Raw genomic sequence first — 13,730 nt, 5'->3', positions numbered from 1 at the left:
AAGTCTTTTTAAATGACTTTACTTATTCCTTTAAAGCTCCTTTACCACCTAACCTAAGAAAAATTTCTAGGACAGAACAGGTTTGACTAGTTTTTATTTCATCCTTCTTGTGTCCTTTCCTGCCAATTGAAAGAATGCAAGTGACAATAAAATTGTCTCCAGCTGGTCAGGGAGAGGAAGAGGAGAGAAAGTCATGAACTGATTTTTTCACCTTGGACTTGTATTACGATTGGTTTTGTCATGGAGTATTTCTCAAGGTATTTATACAATCTGAAAAAGTGAAACTGTCTTTTCAGCTAAAGAAAACTACCGTTAAAAACACCTACTTCTAGATTCCTTTATTATAGCTCATCTGCTGCCCTTGGCTAGTGATGGTAAAGGTCACATTGGCACAAGAAAATGTCCTTTAGGAGATAAACATTTGGACCTTTTGTGTATTCAACTGTGGATGAATTTTGTTGTGCTGCATTATCAACGTGAAAACACTTTTGTGGACCAGTCACAATCATGGCCTACCTTCCATAGACTTTGATGCTACATGAGTCAGGTAATTAGATGTGTAAATATTTATTGATTTGTTTAGTGGTTGCTGTTGTTTAGCTACAGATATGTGCTTAGTAAACATTTTTGAAACAGATGAATGAACATTCATTATATTGGGTATTTATGTGCCAAATGCTGTGTGCAGGCATGTGGGGGGCGGGGAGGGGTGAAGGGTAGGTCTAGTGAGACATCAGAAGAAAGTCCTGTCCTCCAGGAATTGGTCACTAAGCAGTGAAATCTAATGGTAACTGACATTTATTATTTATTATGTGCCAGGCCCAGTGCTAAGTTTTTTTTACACTTATTAACTCATTTAATCCTTATAAAACCCTATGTGGGAGGAACTGCAATTAACCCCATTTTACAGATCAGGAAACTGAGGCAAAGCCTGGTTACACAGCTAGGAAATAGTGGAGCCAGGATTCAAATTCATTCTGGTTTCTGAGCCTAGGCTCTTAATCATTGTTTTATCTTGCCTTTCCAATGATAACAAGACACAGATTAATTCTCTCCCAAAATGTGCTGGTTGCAGATTAGTCCTAGGGTGTGTTTTGCAAAACAGCAGTCAGCTCCTTAGATAAATGGTAAAATTTGCTTGGAAAATACTGCATACTATAACTCCTCTGCATCACCAGGGCCGTTAAAATATCTTTGCTTATTCTATTGCTAAATGCTTTGGATCACCGCTCTGTAAAGGTGTGAGAATTGTTCAGTACATCCCTTAAAGACAGCATTCTGAGTAATAAATGCAGTGCCATTTTTTTTAAGATGAAGTTACTGAAGCAGAGGTGTTAAGTGACCTTTCTCACCTGGAACAAAGTGGGCAGTACCGGGACCACTGCTTGAATCAATTCTGATCCAAAACCTAGTGCTCTAAATTGTGTAGAGCAAACTTCTCCTTTGTCTTTGCCCATATGCTTTGGACAATCCTTTTTCCTAGTCCTTGGTCATGTGTGGCTTACTTGAGTCAAAGCTAAGCAAGCTAACTCTTCCCCTCTTTTCACTCACCAAGTTTCCATTAACACTAATGGAAAATCTCGGGGTAGATGTGCATTTTACATTTTCTTTCTTGTGCAGTGGAGGAGCAGTTAGCCAATCAAAGCTCTTTTTTTTTTTTTGGCCACTGCACTGGGATACCCTAGGACCAGAATGGAGATGGGCTGATAAAACAAGGAGGGGATATCACCAAGGAGAGAGAGGTTTTGTGTCCTTTGAGCTGTTAGGAGATTGTGTGTAAAGATAACCATAAAATTCCTGGCTTTGTCTACCTTTTTCTATTTGTAGACATCACAACCTTCTTTGGGAGAATGATCTTTTCATAGTAATTCTTAAGTGTTTTTCTCCCCATCCAGTGATTAAACAGTGGTACAAACATTGTCTCCAATTATCAATGAGCACCAACCAATGGAAAAGCTTACACAAATTGAATTCTACTGGGCCACGTGCCCATGATGAGTTATGAAATACATCAACTTTTACAGAGCATTTATTCATTTATTCTCTCCTTTTAATGCGCTCAATCTTATGCATGGTGAGATCTTGTTTTTTTCTGATTTCACAGGTGAAGAAACTTAGATTCCAAAAAGTTAATCCTTCCTATTTATTCTCTAGTTGGATGATTCCAAAATGACGTTTCCAAGGTCATTCAGATAGTTAAGTGGCAAAACCAAGATATAAATCTAGTTTCCTGGCTGACATTCTCTGAGCACATGTTAAGTGATAAAATATAGTGGGTGCCTAGGAAAAGATTCAAGCATCCAGATGGCATTTGGATACTTGCAAAGAAAATGGTATATAGAATATAGGGCAGTATATATTGTAGGGCAGTGAGTTTTAAGCTCATGCCTTGTAGTTATTGATTTTACCCTTCAAAGTGCTTCTGATTCCATGTGTATGAATAATTCAGTACTTCATTCTGGTTAAAGGGGTCATGCCAGCAAGTTCTCCTTGAATCAAGCATCCATTAACATCTATAGATTTAGAAGAGGAAAGCTCAGGGTAACTGAACTGCTCCAGCCTTCCAAGGAAATAACTTTTCCCACCTAGAAAGCACTTGAAAAGCTTAAGCAGTCCTGAATGCTGCATATAAACCACTCAGTTTAAGGGACCTTATCAGATTGGTCTTTATCTAATGAGCCTTTAACTGATTTGCAAAGCATGTTTGAAAATATATGTAAATGAGTCATATATCTACATATGAGGAATCCCTGGATTACATTAGAAACTGTAGATGATTTGGCTTAACTTTTTTTCCTTAAAATAATTGGAAGAAAACATACAATTGATAAACATTATATCTAGAGAATTTTCTAGGAAAAGTATTAAAAGACATTTTAGAAGACAATATTAAATCATACTGCATATATAATTAAGGACTTCTATTAAAAGAAATGTATCTCATGTCAGAATATAAAAAACATTGAGATAAGAATTTAATGCTTTGGACTCAAAGATAATTATCCATTATGCTAGGTGTGGCCTGGCAGCAGGATATAATTTCAGTACCTATTTAGGTTATTTTCTTATATTTTCACTATAACACTGCATATCACATTCAAATTCAGAGTTATTATTATTGTAGCTATTTTTAATATATTAGCCAGAAATATTAAAATGTTGTGAACGCTTCAAAAGTATTTGTATCTGCATCTGAAAACACTGATCTATAGTTGGATTGATAGGTTACAATATTTGCTTCTATTTCTCCTGAAACAGCTTAAAAGTAAAATGAATTTATCCAATGGGAAGAATATTATTGTACTGCAATTTGATGTTATCACTGCCTTGCTAATGAACATGCAGTGATAGAAAATACAACCATTCTAGAAGGAAGAAAGAAGTGGAGATTAGGAAGGGGGAGGGTAGGATTACCCTGCAGGAAGAGAGAGGTGGTGAAAGGTGAGAGATAAAGGAAACAGTCACATACTTGAAAGAGAATTCTAGATAAGGGAGCTAGGCAGGATAAGGCTTTTAAAAATGGAGACACCAAGATAAAGAGTTTATTGTAAAATGGAAGAACAAAAGATATCAAGAGAATGCAAGGGTGAAGAAGAGAAAATCAATAGCTCTTAAATATAGAAACTACCTGGGAAATGAAGATGGAGAGAAGTCCCAGTGCCAGAGGGAACTTCAGAAATGCATGTGCAGCTCTGAGGAACTTGCGTGCATTCACACACGAGCACACATGCACACACAACAACACACATACACACACACACACACACACATGACACACACAACCCTCCAACAACCAGGACAGTAGGAAATTTTCAGAAATGAACATACCCAGTATAGGCATGAAGGGCACCTGCTATGTGAGTTAAGATGACTATTTTTTAAAATTGAATTTTAAAGAGTTATGTAATGGAGCAGCCCTTGTGATTCACCTTATGTTATAATCCAAGAAGGAACTGGAAACGAGGGCAAAGAAGACTGTGCGATAAACAGATGCCATTTTGAGGAATATATTCTTTCTGTGATGCGATAGCATTCTGTGTCTAAGAAATTGCATTTTAAGCTCAACATTCAAATACAGATATCTAAGGAAATTGTTCTAGAAACAACTAACTTTTAAATTTGGAAAGAGCGGGGACTGTGTGTTTTATTCATTGCTATAGTAGGTGCTAAATAAGTCATATTTAGTGTATAAACGGGTGCGAAAGGTTTTTTGGATGCAAGCACTGCATATGTCTTTAAAAATTTAAACAACAGTTTATTGCATACCAGGCATCTTAGCAGCAATCAAGGAAAAATCAAAGGTCTTGTTCTAATTTGGAAACTCTATTATGATACTGAAATATCCTCTTATTATGTGTGTAGTGGTTTGAATGTTGCCAAGACTATTTGTTAGGGGTTCTTAACTTTGGCTACTTATGAATCAGTATTAAAAAAAATACTGATGTCTCCTTAAGAGTTATGATTTAATTGGTCTTCTGTGTGGTCCAGCCATTAGTTTTTGTGTGTATGTGTGTGCTTTTTTTAAATTAAGGCATAATTGACATACAACATTATATTAGCTTCAGATGTATAACATGATTCAATATTTGTATATATTACAAAATGATCAATACAAAAAGTCTAGTCTAGTAAGATCTCCTCTCTTAGCAACGCCATTAGTATTTCTTAAAAGTTCTCCCTGCTCCCCATTTATGATTGTAATGTATAACCTGGTTTGAGAATTTTTGTGTTAAAGGGAGAGTGTTATATGCTTACAGCTTGAATATTAATCATTAATGTCCATCCTCCTCATTATTAGTTATATTTCCTCAGCATATTTTGTCTTAGGGAGCAGAGTTCATATCCTCTCATGTTGCAGAATAGGAATGGGTCTTGGGTGACATTACACAATTTTTTTCTGTTGCTGTTGGACAGTTTTTGTGATATAATTGGGGCTAATTCGTTAGGCTCTTAATTTATCCTAAAGCTTTACCTTAAAGTGTTTGATGAGGAGTCTATGAAATAGCATCTATTTCCTATAAAAAAAAAAGTGGAAAAGTAGGGCTATTTAATTAAAGCATTACAGATAATAGTAAGTATGCTATTGAGACACGTTTGTATTAGGTAAAGTAATTTAAAAATTTCCTTTGAATTGTCTCATTTTGAACATATCATGACTAGTGACATTTATAAATTGTATTTTCCACTGAGGACTAAATCACCGTTTGTGGGAATTATGGGGATACAATGGTAGTCATGCCTTTCATTGATCTGTAAGACTCCTACAAATTTTGAATTGGTTAGTATGTTGGCAGATACTTCTAGAGTCTTCCATTTGCTAAAGTGTGAAGGATGAAAAATGTGGGTTGAAAGACTTTGACTTTGGGACTCCCCAACATGCTTTATCAAATGCCTCTTCCCACGCTCCAGGCATTTTCAGACTTCACCTCATCCCAGTGTGTGTCTCAACTCTGTATATACCTGCTCGAGCCTTGGCAGGTGTGGTGTTCATTGCTAATGTCTGTTAAACAAAAAGTGGTCACTTTCGGGGCTTCTTGCCTTGTAATATGGGTCTTAAAAAACAACACCAAAACCCAAAACTAAACTAAACAAATAAGCCATTACAAGTCAAAGGAATGAGATATTAATTGACAGGAACAGAAGTTGCTCTTTTGGGTCAAAGGCCACTTTAATTCAATGGGCAGTCACCTCATCAGAGCTCCCTGTAATGATAGACAAAGGTATTTTGCAAGTGCTAATGTGACTCATTACATGATGTTTTTTTGACATTTGCACTCTGTTTCACAGCTGTGGGATGAGGTCTGTAATAGACCAGTTTCCTCATGAAAGGAACCTTTCCTGGTGTAGGTGAGCCTACCTGTTAAGAGATATAGCAATTTGTAAACGAGTGTGTCTAATGAATCCTTGTAACTTATAATGTTTCCAGAGACTATTGCCCTTAAAAAAGTCCCTGGAATATTGTTCATCTTTGTTAAAAAATTGTCTCATCAACAAATATTGATTGAGCTGCTAATATGTACTGTTTGACACTGATGAACAAAATAAACTCAACCCCTACTTTTATGTTGCTTTCATTCTAGCTAAACTCTCAAGCAAAAAGTAGAAATATCTCTTGATTAACAACCACATTTAAATAATAATTTTATGCCCTTAAATCAACTGAAACTATCATATATGATTGTAAACTCTGTGAGGGCAAGTATCTTATTTGATTTCTTTGTATATGTAAGGCATATAGCACATAGTAGTCACACATAGGCATTCAATAAATGCTTGTTGAATGAATAAATCATTCCAAATGCTGTGTTGTTGTGAATGAGTTTTTAAAATTATAAAGTGCTCTACAAATGAGATTATTCTTTCATGATTAACTATATAACTGCTTAATGGTCAACCTACCTATCTAAATATTCTGTCAATTTGGATGATGGATAAAATATCTCCCCTAATAATTTGACTTACCAAATGTCTTGGGGTCAGTTAATTTGAGTCTATCTGTCAGATGAATCCTTAGAACAGTATTTCATTAGCAGTGTTTCCTTTTTAATGATTAAATGTTGGTTCTTTCTCACTTAAGTAACTACTAGACTACCTACTCTATGAAATAATATAAAACAATCTTAGGAACATGTAATAATACAAAGCATATTGACACATCCTCTGTTCACTTACAAGTATTACATGATGTCACCATTCATTAAAAAAAATACTACTAAACATTTTAAACGTTTTGGATCACTATCTTTTATTTTTCATCTCCAAGGTTTCTTTAACAACTATTAACCAGACAGAAAGTGGAGGTTGGTATAGCCTCCACAATTACAAACCCTTTCAGGTTACTGCAGGCAAATCCAAGTCAGATGGTGGTGTTGTAACACCACTCTTTTCCTTCAGACCTTTCCTATGCACACCATATTCTCTGTTTGTATATGTGCTATATTTGAGTGAACTGAGAGCAATTTCATATCACAGATGCTGCTCTGTTCTGCACTTGTGCATGTGTTCACCAAGAAGGTTCTAGAAGACGGTGTCTCCCCTGGACTCTCCCACGGCTGTCGCCTCTTCAACCTCCTAAGCATTCTCACCCCCCACTTCCTCCAACGCAATCTAAGATAGCTTCTGCTTAAGAATTTTAAGATCCTATTCAGATGATTTTGAATTGTTTTCGAACTTAAAAGATAATTTAGAAGTGCAGACACCACTGACATTGGGTATCTGTCTTTCACTGCAGTCACATCTTTCAGTTAGGAATTTTTGTTTCAAGGAGAAACCAACATAACAACAACAACAACAAAACCAGGAGTGAAATAGAAAGACCCATCCAGAACAACACAGATTTACAAATGCTCCAACTTTCTTTTGAAGGGCTGGGGAAAATGGGATCAGTCTATCCGTTGTCAGTTTGCATATCCATGGACTAAATATGTCCAACTTTTGTGAGGGAAAGAGGAAAATGAACAGGAGGAATGGCAGTGGGGAAGGACTTCTTCCATGCATTCGATTATCTCTGTTTCCCACCAGAAGGCCACTTATATTAGTATATACCTCAGGCAAATACTACGCCTGAGAGGTGGGTTTTTACAAAGGCCCCTCTTCTTGGAATGTGCTTATCTTTAGGAACAATTCTTGTGATGCCCTGGATGTTTCTCCTGTCCCAACTTCTTTCATACTGAATATAGTTCTTCAGTCTTTTCAGTGACTTATGCGACTTTTAAATACACGGTCTGAAGTTTGGAACATTTATACCTTGTCATTGCAAAATAATCTTCTAAATTGCTCTCACATATTTACTTAGATACACAACAACCCAGCAATCCCAATGATGTGGTAAAACACCTTTACTTTTAATTAAAAATGAATCTGACTTTTCGTTTGGCAGTTAGCATTTCCCCTCTCTTCCTGGCAGGTTTTTTTTTCTTCTTTATTTTCTTTCTCTCTTTGCACATGTTGATCCTTTTGAAAAATGAATGTTTGCCAAATCTAGTCTGAGTTGGAAGGGAAGGTGGGGGGAGGGTAGATACGAGAAGTTCTGACCAAGAATGCTAGCAACTGATTTCCAGTCTAGATGTAGGCTCTGTGCCTGGTGAAGCAATTAAATTACAATTACACTGATTGATATTATAAATCAGACTTTGGGAAAATGAGTTTGGGGAACTTGTGACACCTAGACTCATTTTTATTTTTCTGTTGGATCTTAGGGAAAAAAATCAGCACGTGTGGAAGATAAGAATTGTTTCTTCCTCAAGGGTAACCAATTTTTGCTTGTAACTCTACACTGTGCTCTAGAGACAGGAAGCGAATTCATAACCTTGATAATTTCTTCTAAAATGTAGCGAGAAAAACTGTAGTATCCTTTATCTGGGATATGTTTAATAAATGCAGAGGAGAAATTTTTTTATCTCCAAGTAATTGATTTGGATCTGCACCAATGGCCAAAAAATTCTTAGTTTGGTTTGTATATGAAATCAACAGTTTCAAAAATTTTAGTGGTTTCAACCATTTCTTACTGAAATGGTATTCTTTCACCTCCTTTCAACCTGCCCTACTGCTATTCACGGGAGAGCGATGCTATAGAAGTATTCCCTGTATGTCAGTATTTGGGTCTGCTACTGTGGTATCCTACCTGGCTATTAATAAAGTATTTTCAGTAGGGCAAATATTCAACAGCGTCATCAAGTTTGCAGTGAGTTTGTATAAGAAAAATTATGCAGACAATAAGATTCCACAAGCCCTTTCGGTATCTTGCCTTCACCAAAAAATTGTAGATTTATGAGAAATATGGCTTTGCTTTAGACACTCAGAGGAAATATTTAAAAAGAAATTAAATAAGAAACCGGGCGCCTCTAGGTAGAGTAAAGGGAAAACATTAAAATTTCATAATAGTTTGAGAATTTGCTCGATAAATCTGCAACTGGTATCAGAATACTATCCCAGACAGTGAAAGTATTGTGAGCCCTAAGGTTAAGGGAGAGCTTGTAAGGAAAATTATAGCTGCACAGAAACGTTGTAGACTTCCAAATTTTAAAGGCATTAAACATTAAGGATAAACACCTACTTTGCTCATTTCCCTGGATTAAGTATGGTATTTTAGAAAGGTGTGCACTTTCCCCATTATACCCATCAGATTTTAAAAACACAAATTTCAATCTGCATGTAGTCATGAAGAATATTTGACTTGTGTTTATTTGCATGGGTCAAGGCAAATCAAAGTACTGAGTACAACTTATGGGAAATATCTAATTTGAAAGTCAGTTTACATTTCAACTGAAATGACTTGAAAGTTGAGAATCATGACACCATATCTTAGGCTATTTTTATTTCAAATGCACCGAGTTAACAAGAGAAATATGAATACACTTTTCTGCTTAAAATTTTGATGTTTAAAGATCATTATACCTGGGCTATCTCATCACCATTATGGAATTATTATAACTACTGCTTTGGGAGCTAGAATATATTTACTGGTGGTGAATTCTCTACTGTATTTTATTCTAAAGAGATCTGGCTGTCATAAACAAACAATAAATTAACCTCAATTTATGACACTTCCTTTTATTTTTCAAGAAGTAAGCTTTAATAACTTACAAAAACTAGAAATAACCTCAAATACAGAACGGAGACATCTCATGTTAATTCAGCCACAACCTGAGACTTAATATAGAAGTGTATTAAATGTGTACTATTAAAAGAAAGATCTGAAAGGGTCCTCTATAAAATTGGTGACCAAATTTCCAGTCTGCCGCTTGAAAACTGGCTTTCCCCCCCAGAACTTATATGCTCCATGCATCACTGTGCTGTGTCAGATGCGTGCCTATAAAATTGCGAAAATGAAGTCTTTTCTGGTAGCAAAGGGGTTAAGTTCTTTTTGCTTTACCAGTTTCAAATTACAATGAGAAGCCTCTTCTTTCCCAGCAGGGTTGTGCTTACATTACTCTTTAGATCTCCCTTGAAGAGGGCTGGTATATTTGTGTCTGCTGGAGGTGGAATTAACAGTAAGAAGGAGAAAGAGAGTGAAGGGACTTTCAGCAAGGTTTGCAAGTAAATTCAGGAAAACACATTGACTTGAATAGTACAACCTTGAGTCTTGTTTTACACTAAGACGACACAAAAGATGTTAAAGTTATCACCAAGCTGCCGGACAAATATATATTCCAACACCAAGGTGCAGATCAGCATAGATCTGTGATTCAGAAATCAGGATTTGTCTTGGAAAGAGCTCAAGGGTTGAGAAGAACTCAAGAGCAAGTGAAGATCACTTTGGGAACTACAGTTTATTAGAAGATCAACTTCCGTTCATTCAAATACCAAAGGCCTGATTATCATATATTGATATAGGAATGCATAGGTCATCTGATCAAATAATATTAGCCGTCTTCTGCTCCATCCATGCAGCAAAAACTCTTAACAACTGTGGATAACTGGAAATCTGAGTTTCAGCTTTCTTAGAAATAACTACTCTTGACATATTCCAATATATTGAAAATAGGGCAGGAAAATCAATGAGGATGTGTGTTCAGAAATGTCACTGTCATGAAGAATAGGTAAATTTGTTTTTCAGCTACTGGGGAAATATACCTCCTAAGAACTTAGATTTTTTTTTTTTTTTTTTGGTAAGAGGACAAGAACGACTAAAAAATATCAACTTTTGCTTTTGGACAAAAATGCATCTGACTGTATTTTTACTTAGGGGTATTGTGGGTTTCCTCTGGAGCTGCTGGGTTCTAGTGGGTTCTGCGAAAGGAAGTTTGGGAGACAATCATGTTCACTCCAGTTTTATTTATAGAAGACTACGGAACCACGAAAGACGGGAAATACAGAGGGAAATTCTTTCTATCTTGGGTTTGCCTCACAGACCCAGACCATTTTCACCTGGAAAACAAGCTTCCTCTGCACCTCTCTTTATGCTGGACCTGTACAACGCCATGGCCAGTGAGGAGAACCCCGAGGAGCCGGAGTACTCTGTGAGGGCATCCCTGGCAGCAGAGACCAGGGGAGCCAGGAAGGGCTCCCCAGCCTCTCCCAATGGGTACCCTCGCCGCATCCAGTTGTCTCGAACGACTCCCTTGACCACCCAGAGTCCTCCTCTAGCCAGCCTACATGATGCCAACTTTCTGAATGATGCTGACATGGTCATGAGCTTTGTCAATTTAGGTATGTTGTTCGTTTATTTGTTAATCTATGTTATTGCAAAGTGGACGTTTTCCTAATGGTAAAGTAGCTGCCTGGTAGGTGGTCATGTTTATATAAAGTCATTTTCTATAACTCTCCTCTCCAGCTTCTGTTTCCTTTCTTTCATTGACATAAAATAAGATTTTGCCTTAGGCAACAAAGTCATATGTATATATATATATATATTTTAATATAAAAAGCTAAAATTAAACACATGGTTTGGGTAAATTTGGGTCTTTTCACATCTTGTTAAAATTTCAACTTTGCTTAAATGTATGAATAAACAGGCAATAGTTTAAAAAAAGGAGAATTTATGAGGATAGCTAAGCTATGGGCAAAATAATAATCATAATAATAATAATGATGATGATGATGTAAGTATTTACAGATGGAAAAGTAAAAGCCAGATTCTGGACCATTTTTTTGGTTAGTAATTTAAAAGACATGTAAGTGTAATTTATATGCCACTTAAGAACTCTCATTTTAGTGAGGAAACTACTGTGAAAATATTGATGTGAAATTAATTAAGTTCAAATAATATTGTAAAAGATTACTATCAAAGACTTTCAGGGATAGATTCTGAAATTCTGTGAAAAATATTTTGGAAAAGAAGTTTCAATCTAACATTTTTTTAACTGTAATGATTAAAATATATTATACTTATTTGATTTTTTTCAGAGGCAAGAGAAATGTAAAACATTCTATGATGCTTTACCTATACAAAACTTTCCTTGTCATTTAAGATAAAAAAATTTCAATTGAAAAATTCTTTAATTAGCTGTATGGTTAGCGAATAATTAAAAAAATTATGTTTTAGTGCTGATACTGACAATACCTAAAAAATTGAGATTGACAATATCAAATGATAAGTTAGTGCCCAGTATTTCATCTTGCAATAATATTAAAGAGTCACCACTTTAAAATGATTTTATGGGGGCTGTAATTTTCTTTAAATTTTTTGGTAGTGACTGAAGGTGAAAATTTACTGTCTTTAAACATTCAAAAAAAAACCACATAGAGTGTATTTATTTTTGAAGACAAAACTTATTCAATAAATTTAATCAATTTTAATGTTAGAACTTTTAAAACTTGATTTTAAAAGTGCAATCTGCTTGGACTTAAAATTGACATGTTTTATTGCACACTTAATTTAAAACTTCCTCAAATAATATCTCAAAAAATATTCTTTGAAAAGTCAGATAGCAACAAATCTTAATAACACATGATGCTTTTATAATATGTGTTGCTTAATATGCCCTGCTCATTTGCTCTGAGCAATCCTAGCAGGAAGGATAAGGTGCCTAATAAATCATATGTTTCACGTTACAGGAGACAAAGCTCTCATTATAAGTTTTAGTAAGTCATCATTGGTTGCCTTAATCGGGTGTCCTGGGGGCCTTTTCTTCTACATGTAATTAAAAGGTTCCTTTGGAACTTTTAAGCCATTAAAATATATCTTAATTCTAAATTAGTTTGATTGTTTTTTCTTCATGAGTGGCATGCAAATGTGACTCATGGTATGTTTGAATTTGTAGCAATTTCTCAAGCTTATTCAATAATTTAAGTTAGTTTTAATATTTTCATAGAAAAAATGCAATTTAGCATGATTTACATATTCATAAAATAAATCACTGAAAAAATCAGTTCAGGTCATCTAAAATCTGACAGGAAAGAATGTGTTATGTTTTGTACTTTATAAAACAATAGCTCAGTCATGAATCTTTTCTAATAATATATTAAAATTGAATACTTTGATCATTCACAAGAGTGTATTTGTTTTTTCAGAAAGGAATGAAGTATGATTTTTGAACCCGTGCACCATTGTTCTCTATAAATCTACATAGAATAAGAAAGCCAAAACCAATAATAAACGGTTTATTCAAGGACTTTTAGGAACATTTTTATCGTTAAGAATACTTATATTTTTAAATCAGTAGACTTTTGCTTATTTGTTTGGATTATAATAACAAAGCAGTTTATTAACTATACCATGAAATATAATATTCATTTTACACTAGAGAAACAATACTGGATATAAGCTTCAGAAAATTTTTATTTATTTATTCTTATCATGCTTTAACTTGCTGAGTAGTGATTCATCTTCAATAATAGACCGTATTGTTTTCTCCTTATTTAGTAATTCCAAATGAAATGTTTCACATGAAATTACTGACAAATTGATTGTGATACTAAGTGAGTTTTTCTAGTAGGTCTCTGAGGAAAATTGAACACAGTTTTATTTATTATCTTTAGACCATGCCTCCTAATATGTCCAAAGCTTATAGTCAATCACTACTTAGTAAAAAGCTTAACTTCTGTATTTCTTCCATAATAAAATAGGTCAAAGTATACTAGAAAGGGTAAGAGAGTAATATCATATATTAACAGTGTTAAGAATTTCCAGTGCTTCTTACTGTAAAATTCATTAACCAATATTATCTGAAACTTTTTCACTTTCTATAAGACTCAAGAGGATTTTATTCTATTTTTTTAGTATCTTAAAAGATATGTATATAGTGGAGATTGAGGGCAAATGATCAAATTAGCAAGAGGCAAGGGAT

The 13,730-nt window shown here is 34.9% G+C and overlaps 1 protein-coding gene across 2 annotated transcripts in view; it reads left to right on the top strand.

Moving 5' to 3' along the window:
* Positions 1–10,010: 10,010 nt before the first annotated feature.
* The window catches only part of BMP5 (bone morphogenetic protein 5), a 118,371-nt gene continuing 114,651 nt past the window's right edge, over positions 10,011–13,730 (top strand). The window contains exon 1 of one of the 2 annotated variants that reach the window (XM_036867736.1): positions 10,011–11,151. In XM_036867736.1, coding sequence (XP_036723631.1) covers positions 10,662–11,151 — 490 coding nt within the window. In that variant the 5' untranslated portion in view covers positions 10,011–10,661. The remainder of the gene's footprint in view (positions 11,152–13,730) is intronic. The other variant, XM_036867737.1, reaches the window with a different exon arrangement.

This window comes from Balaenoptera musculus, chromosome 11, assembly GCF_009873245.2.
Source record: "Balaenoptera musculus isolate JJ_BM4_2016_0621 chromosome 11, mBalMus1.pri.v3, whole genome shotgun sequence".
NCBI lineage: Eukaryota > Metazoa > Chordata > Mammalia > Artiodactyla > Balaenopteridae > Balaenoptera > Balaenoptera musculus.
Note: the sequence above shows the minus strand (reverse complement) of the source record. Positions and strands in the feature narration are given on the sequence as shown.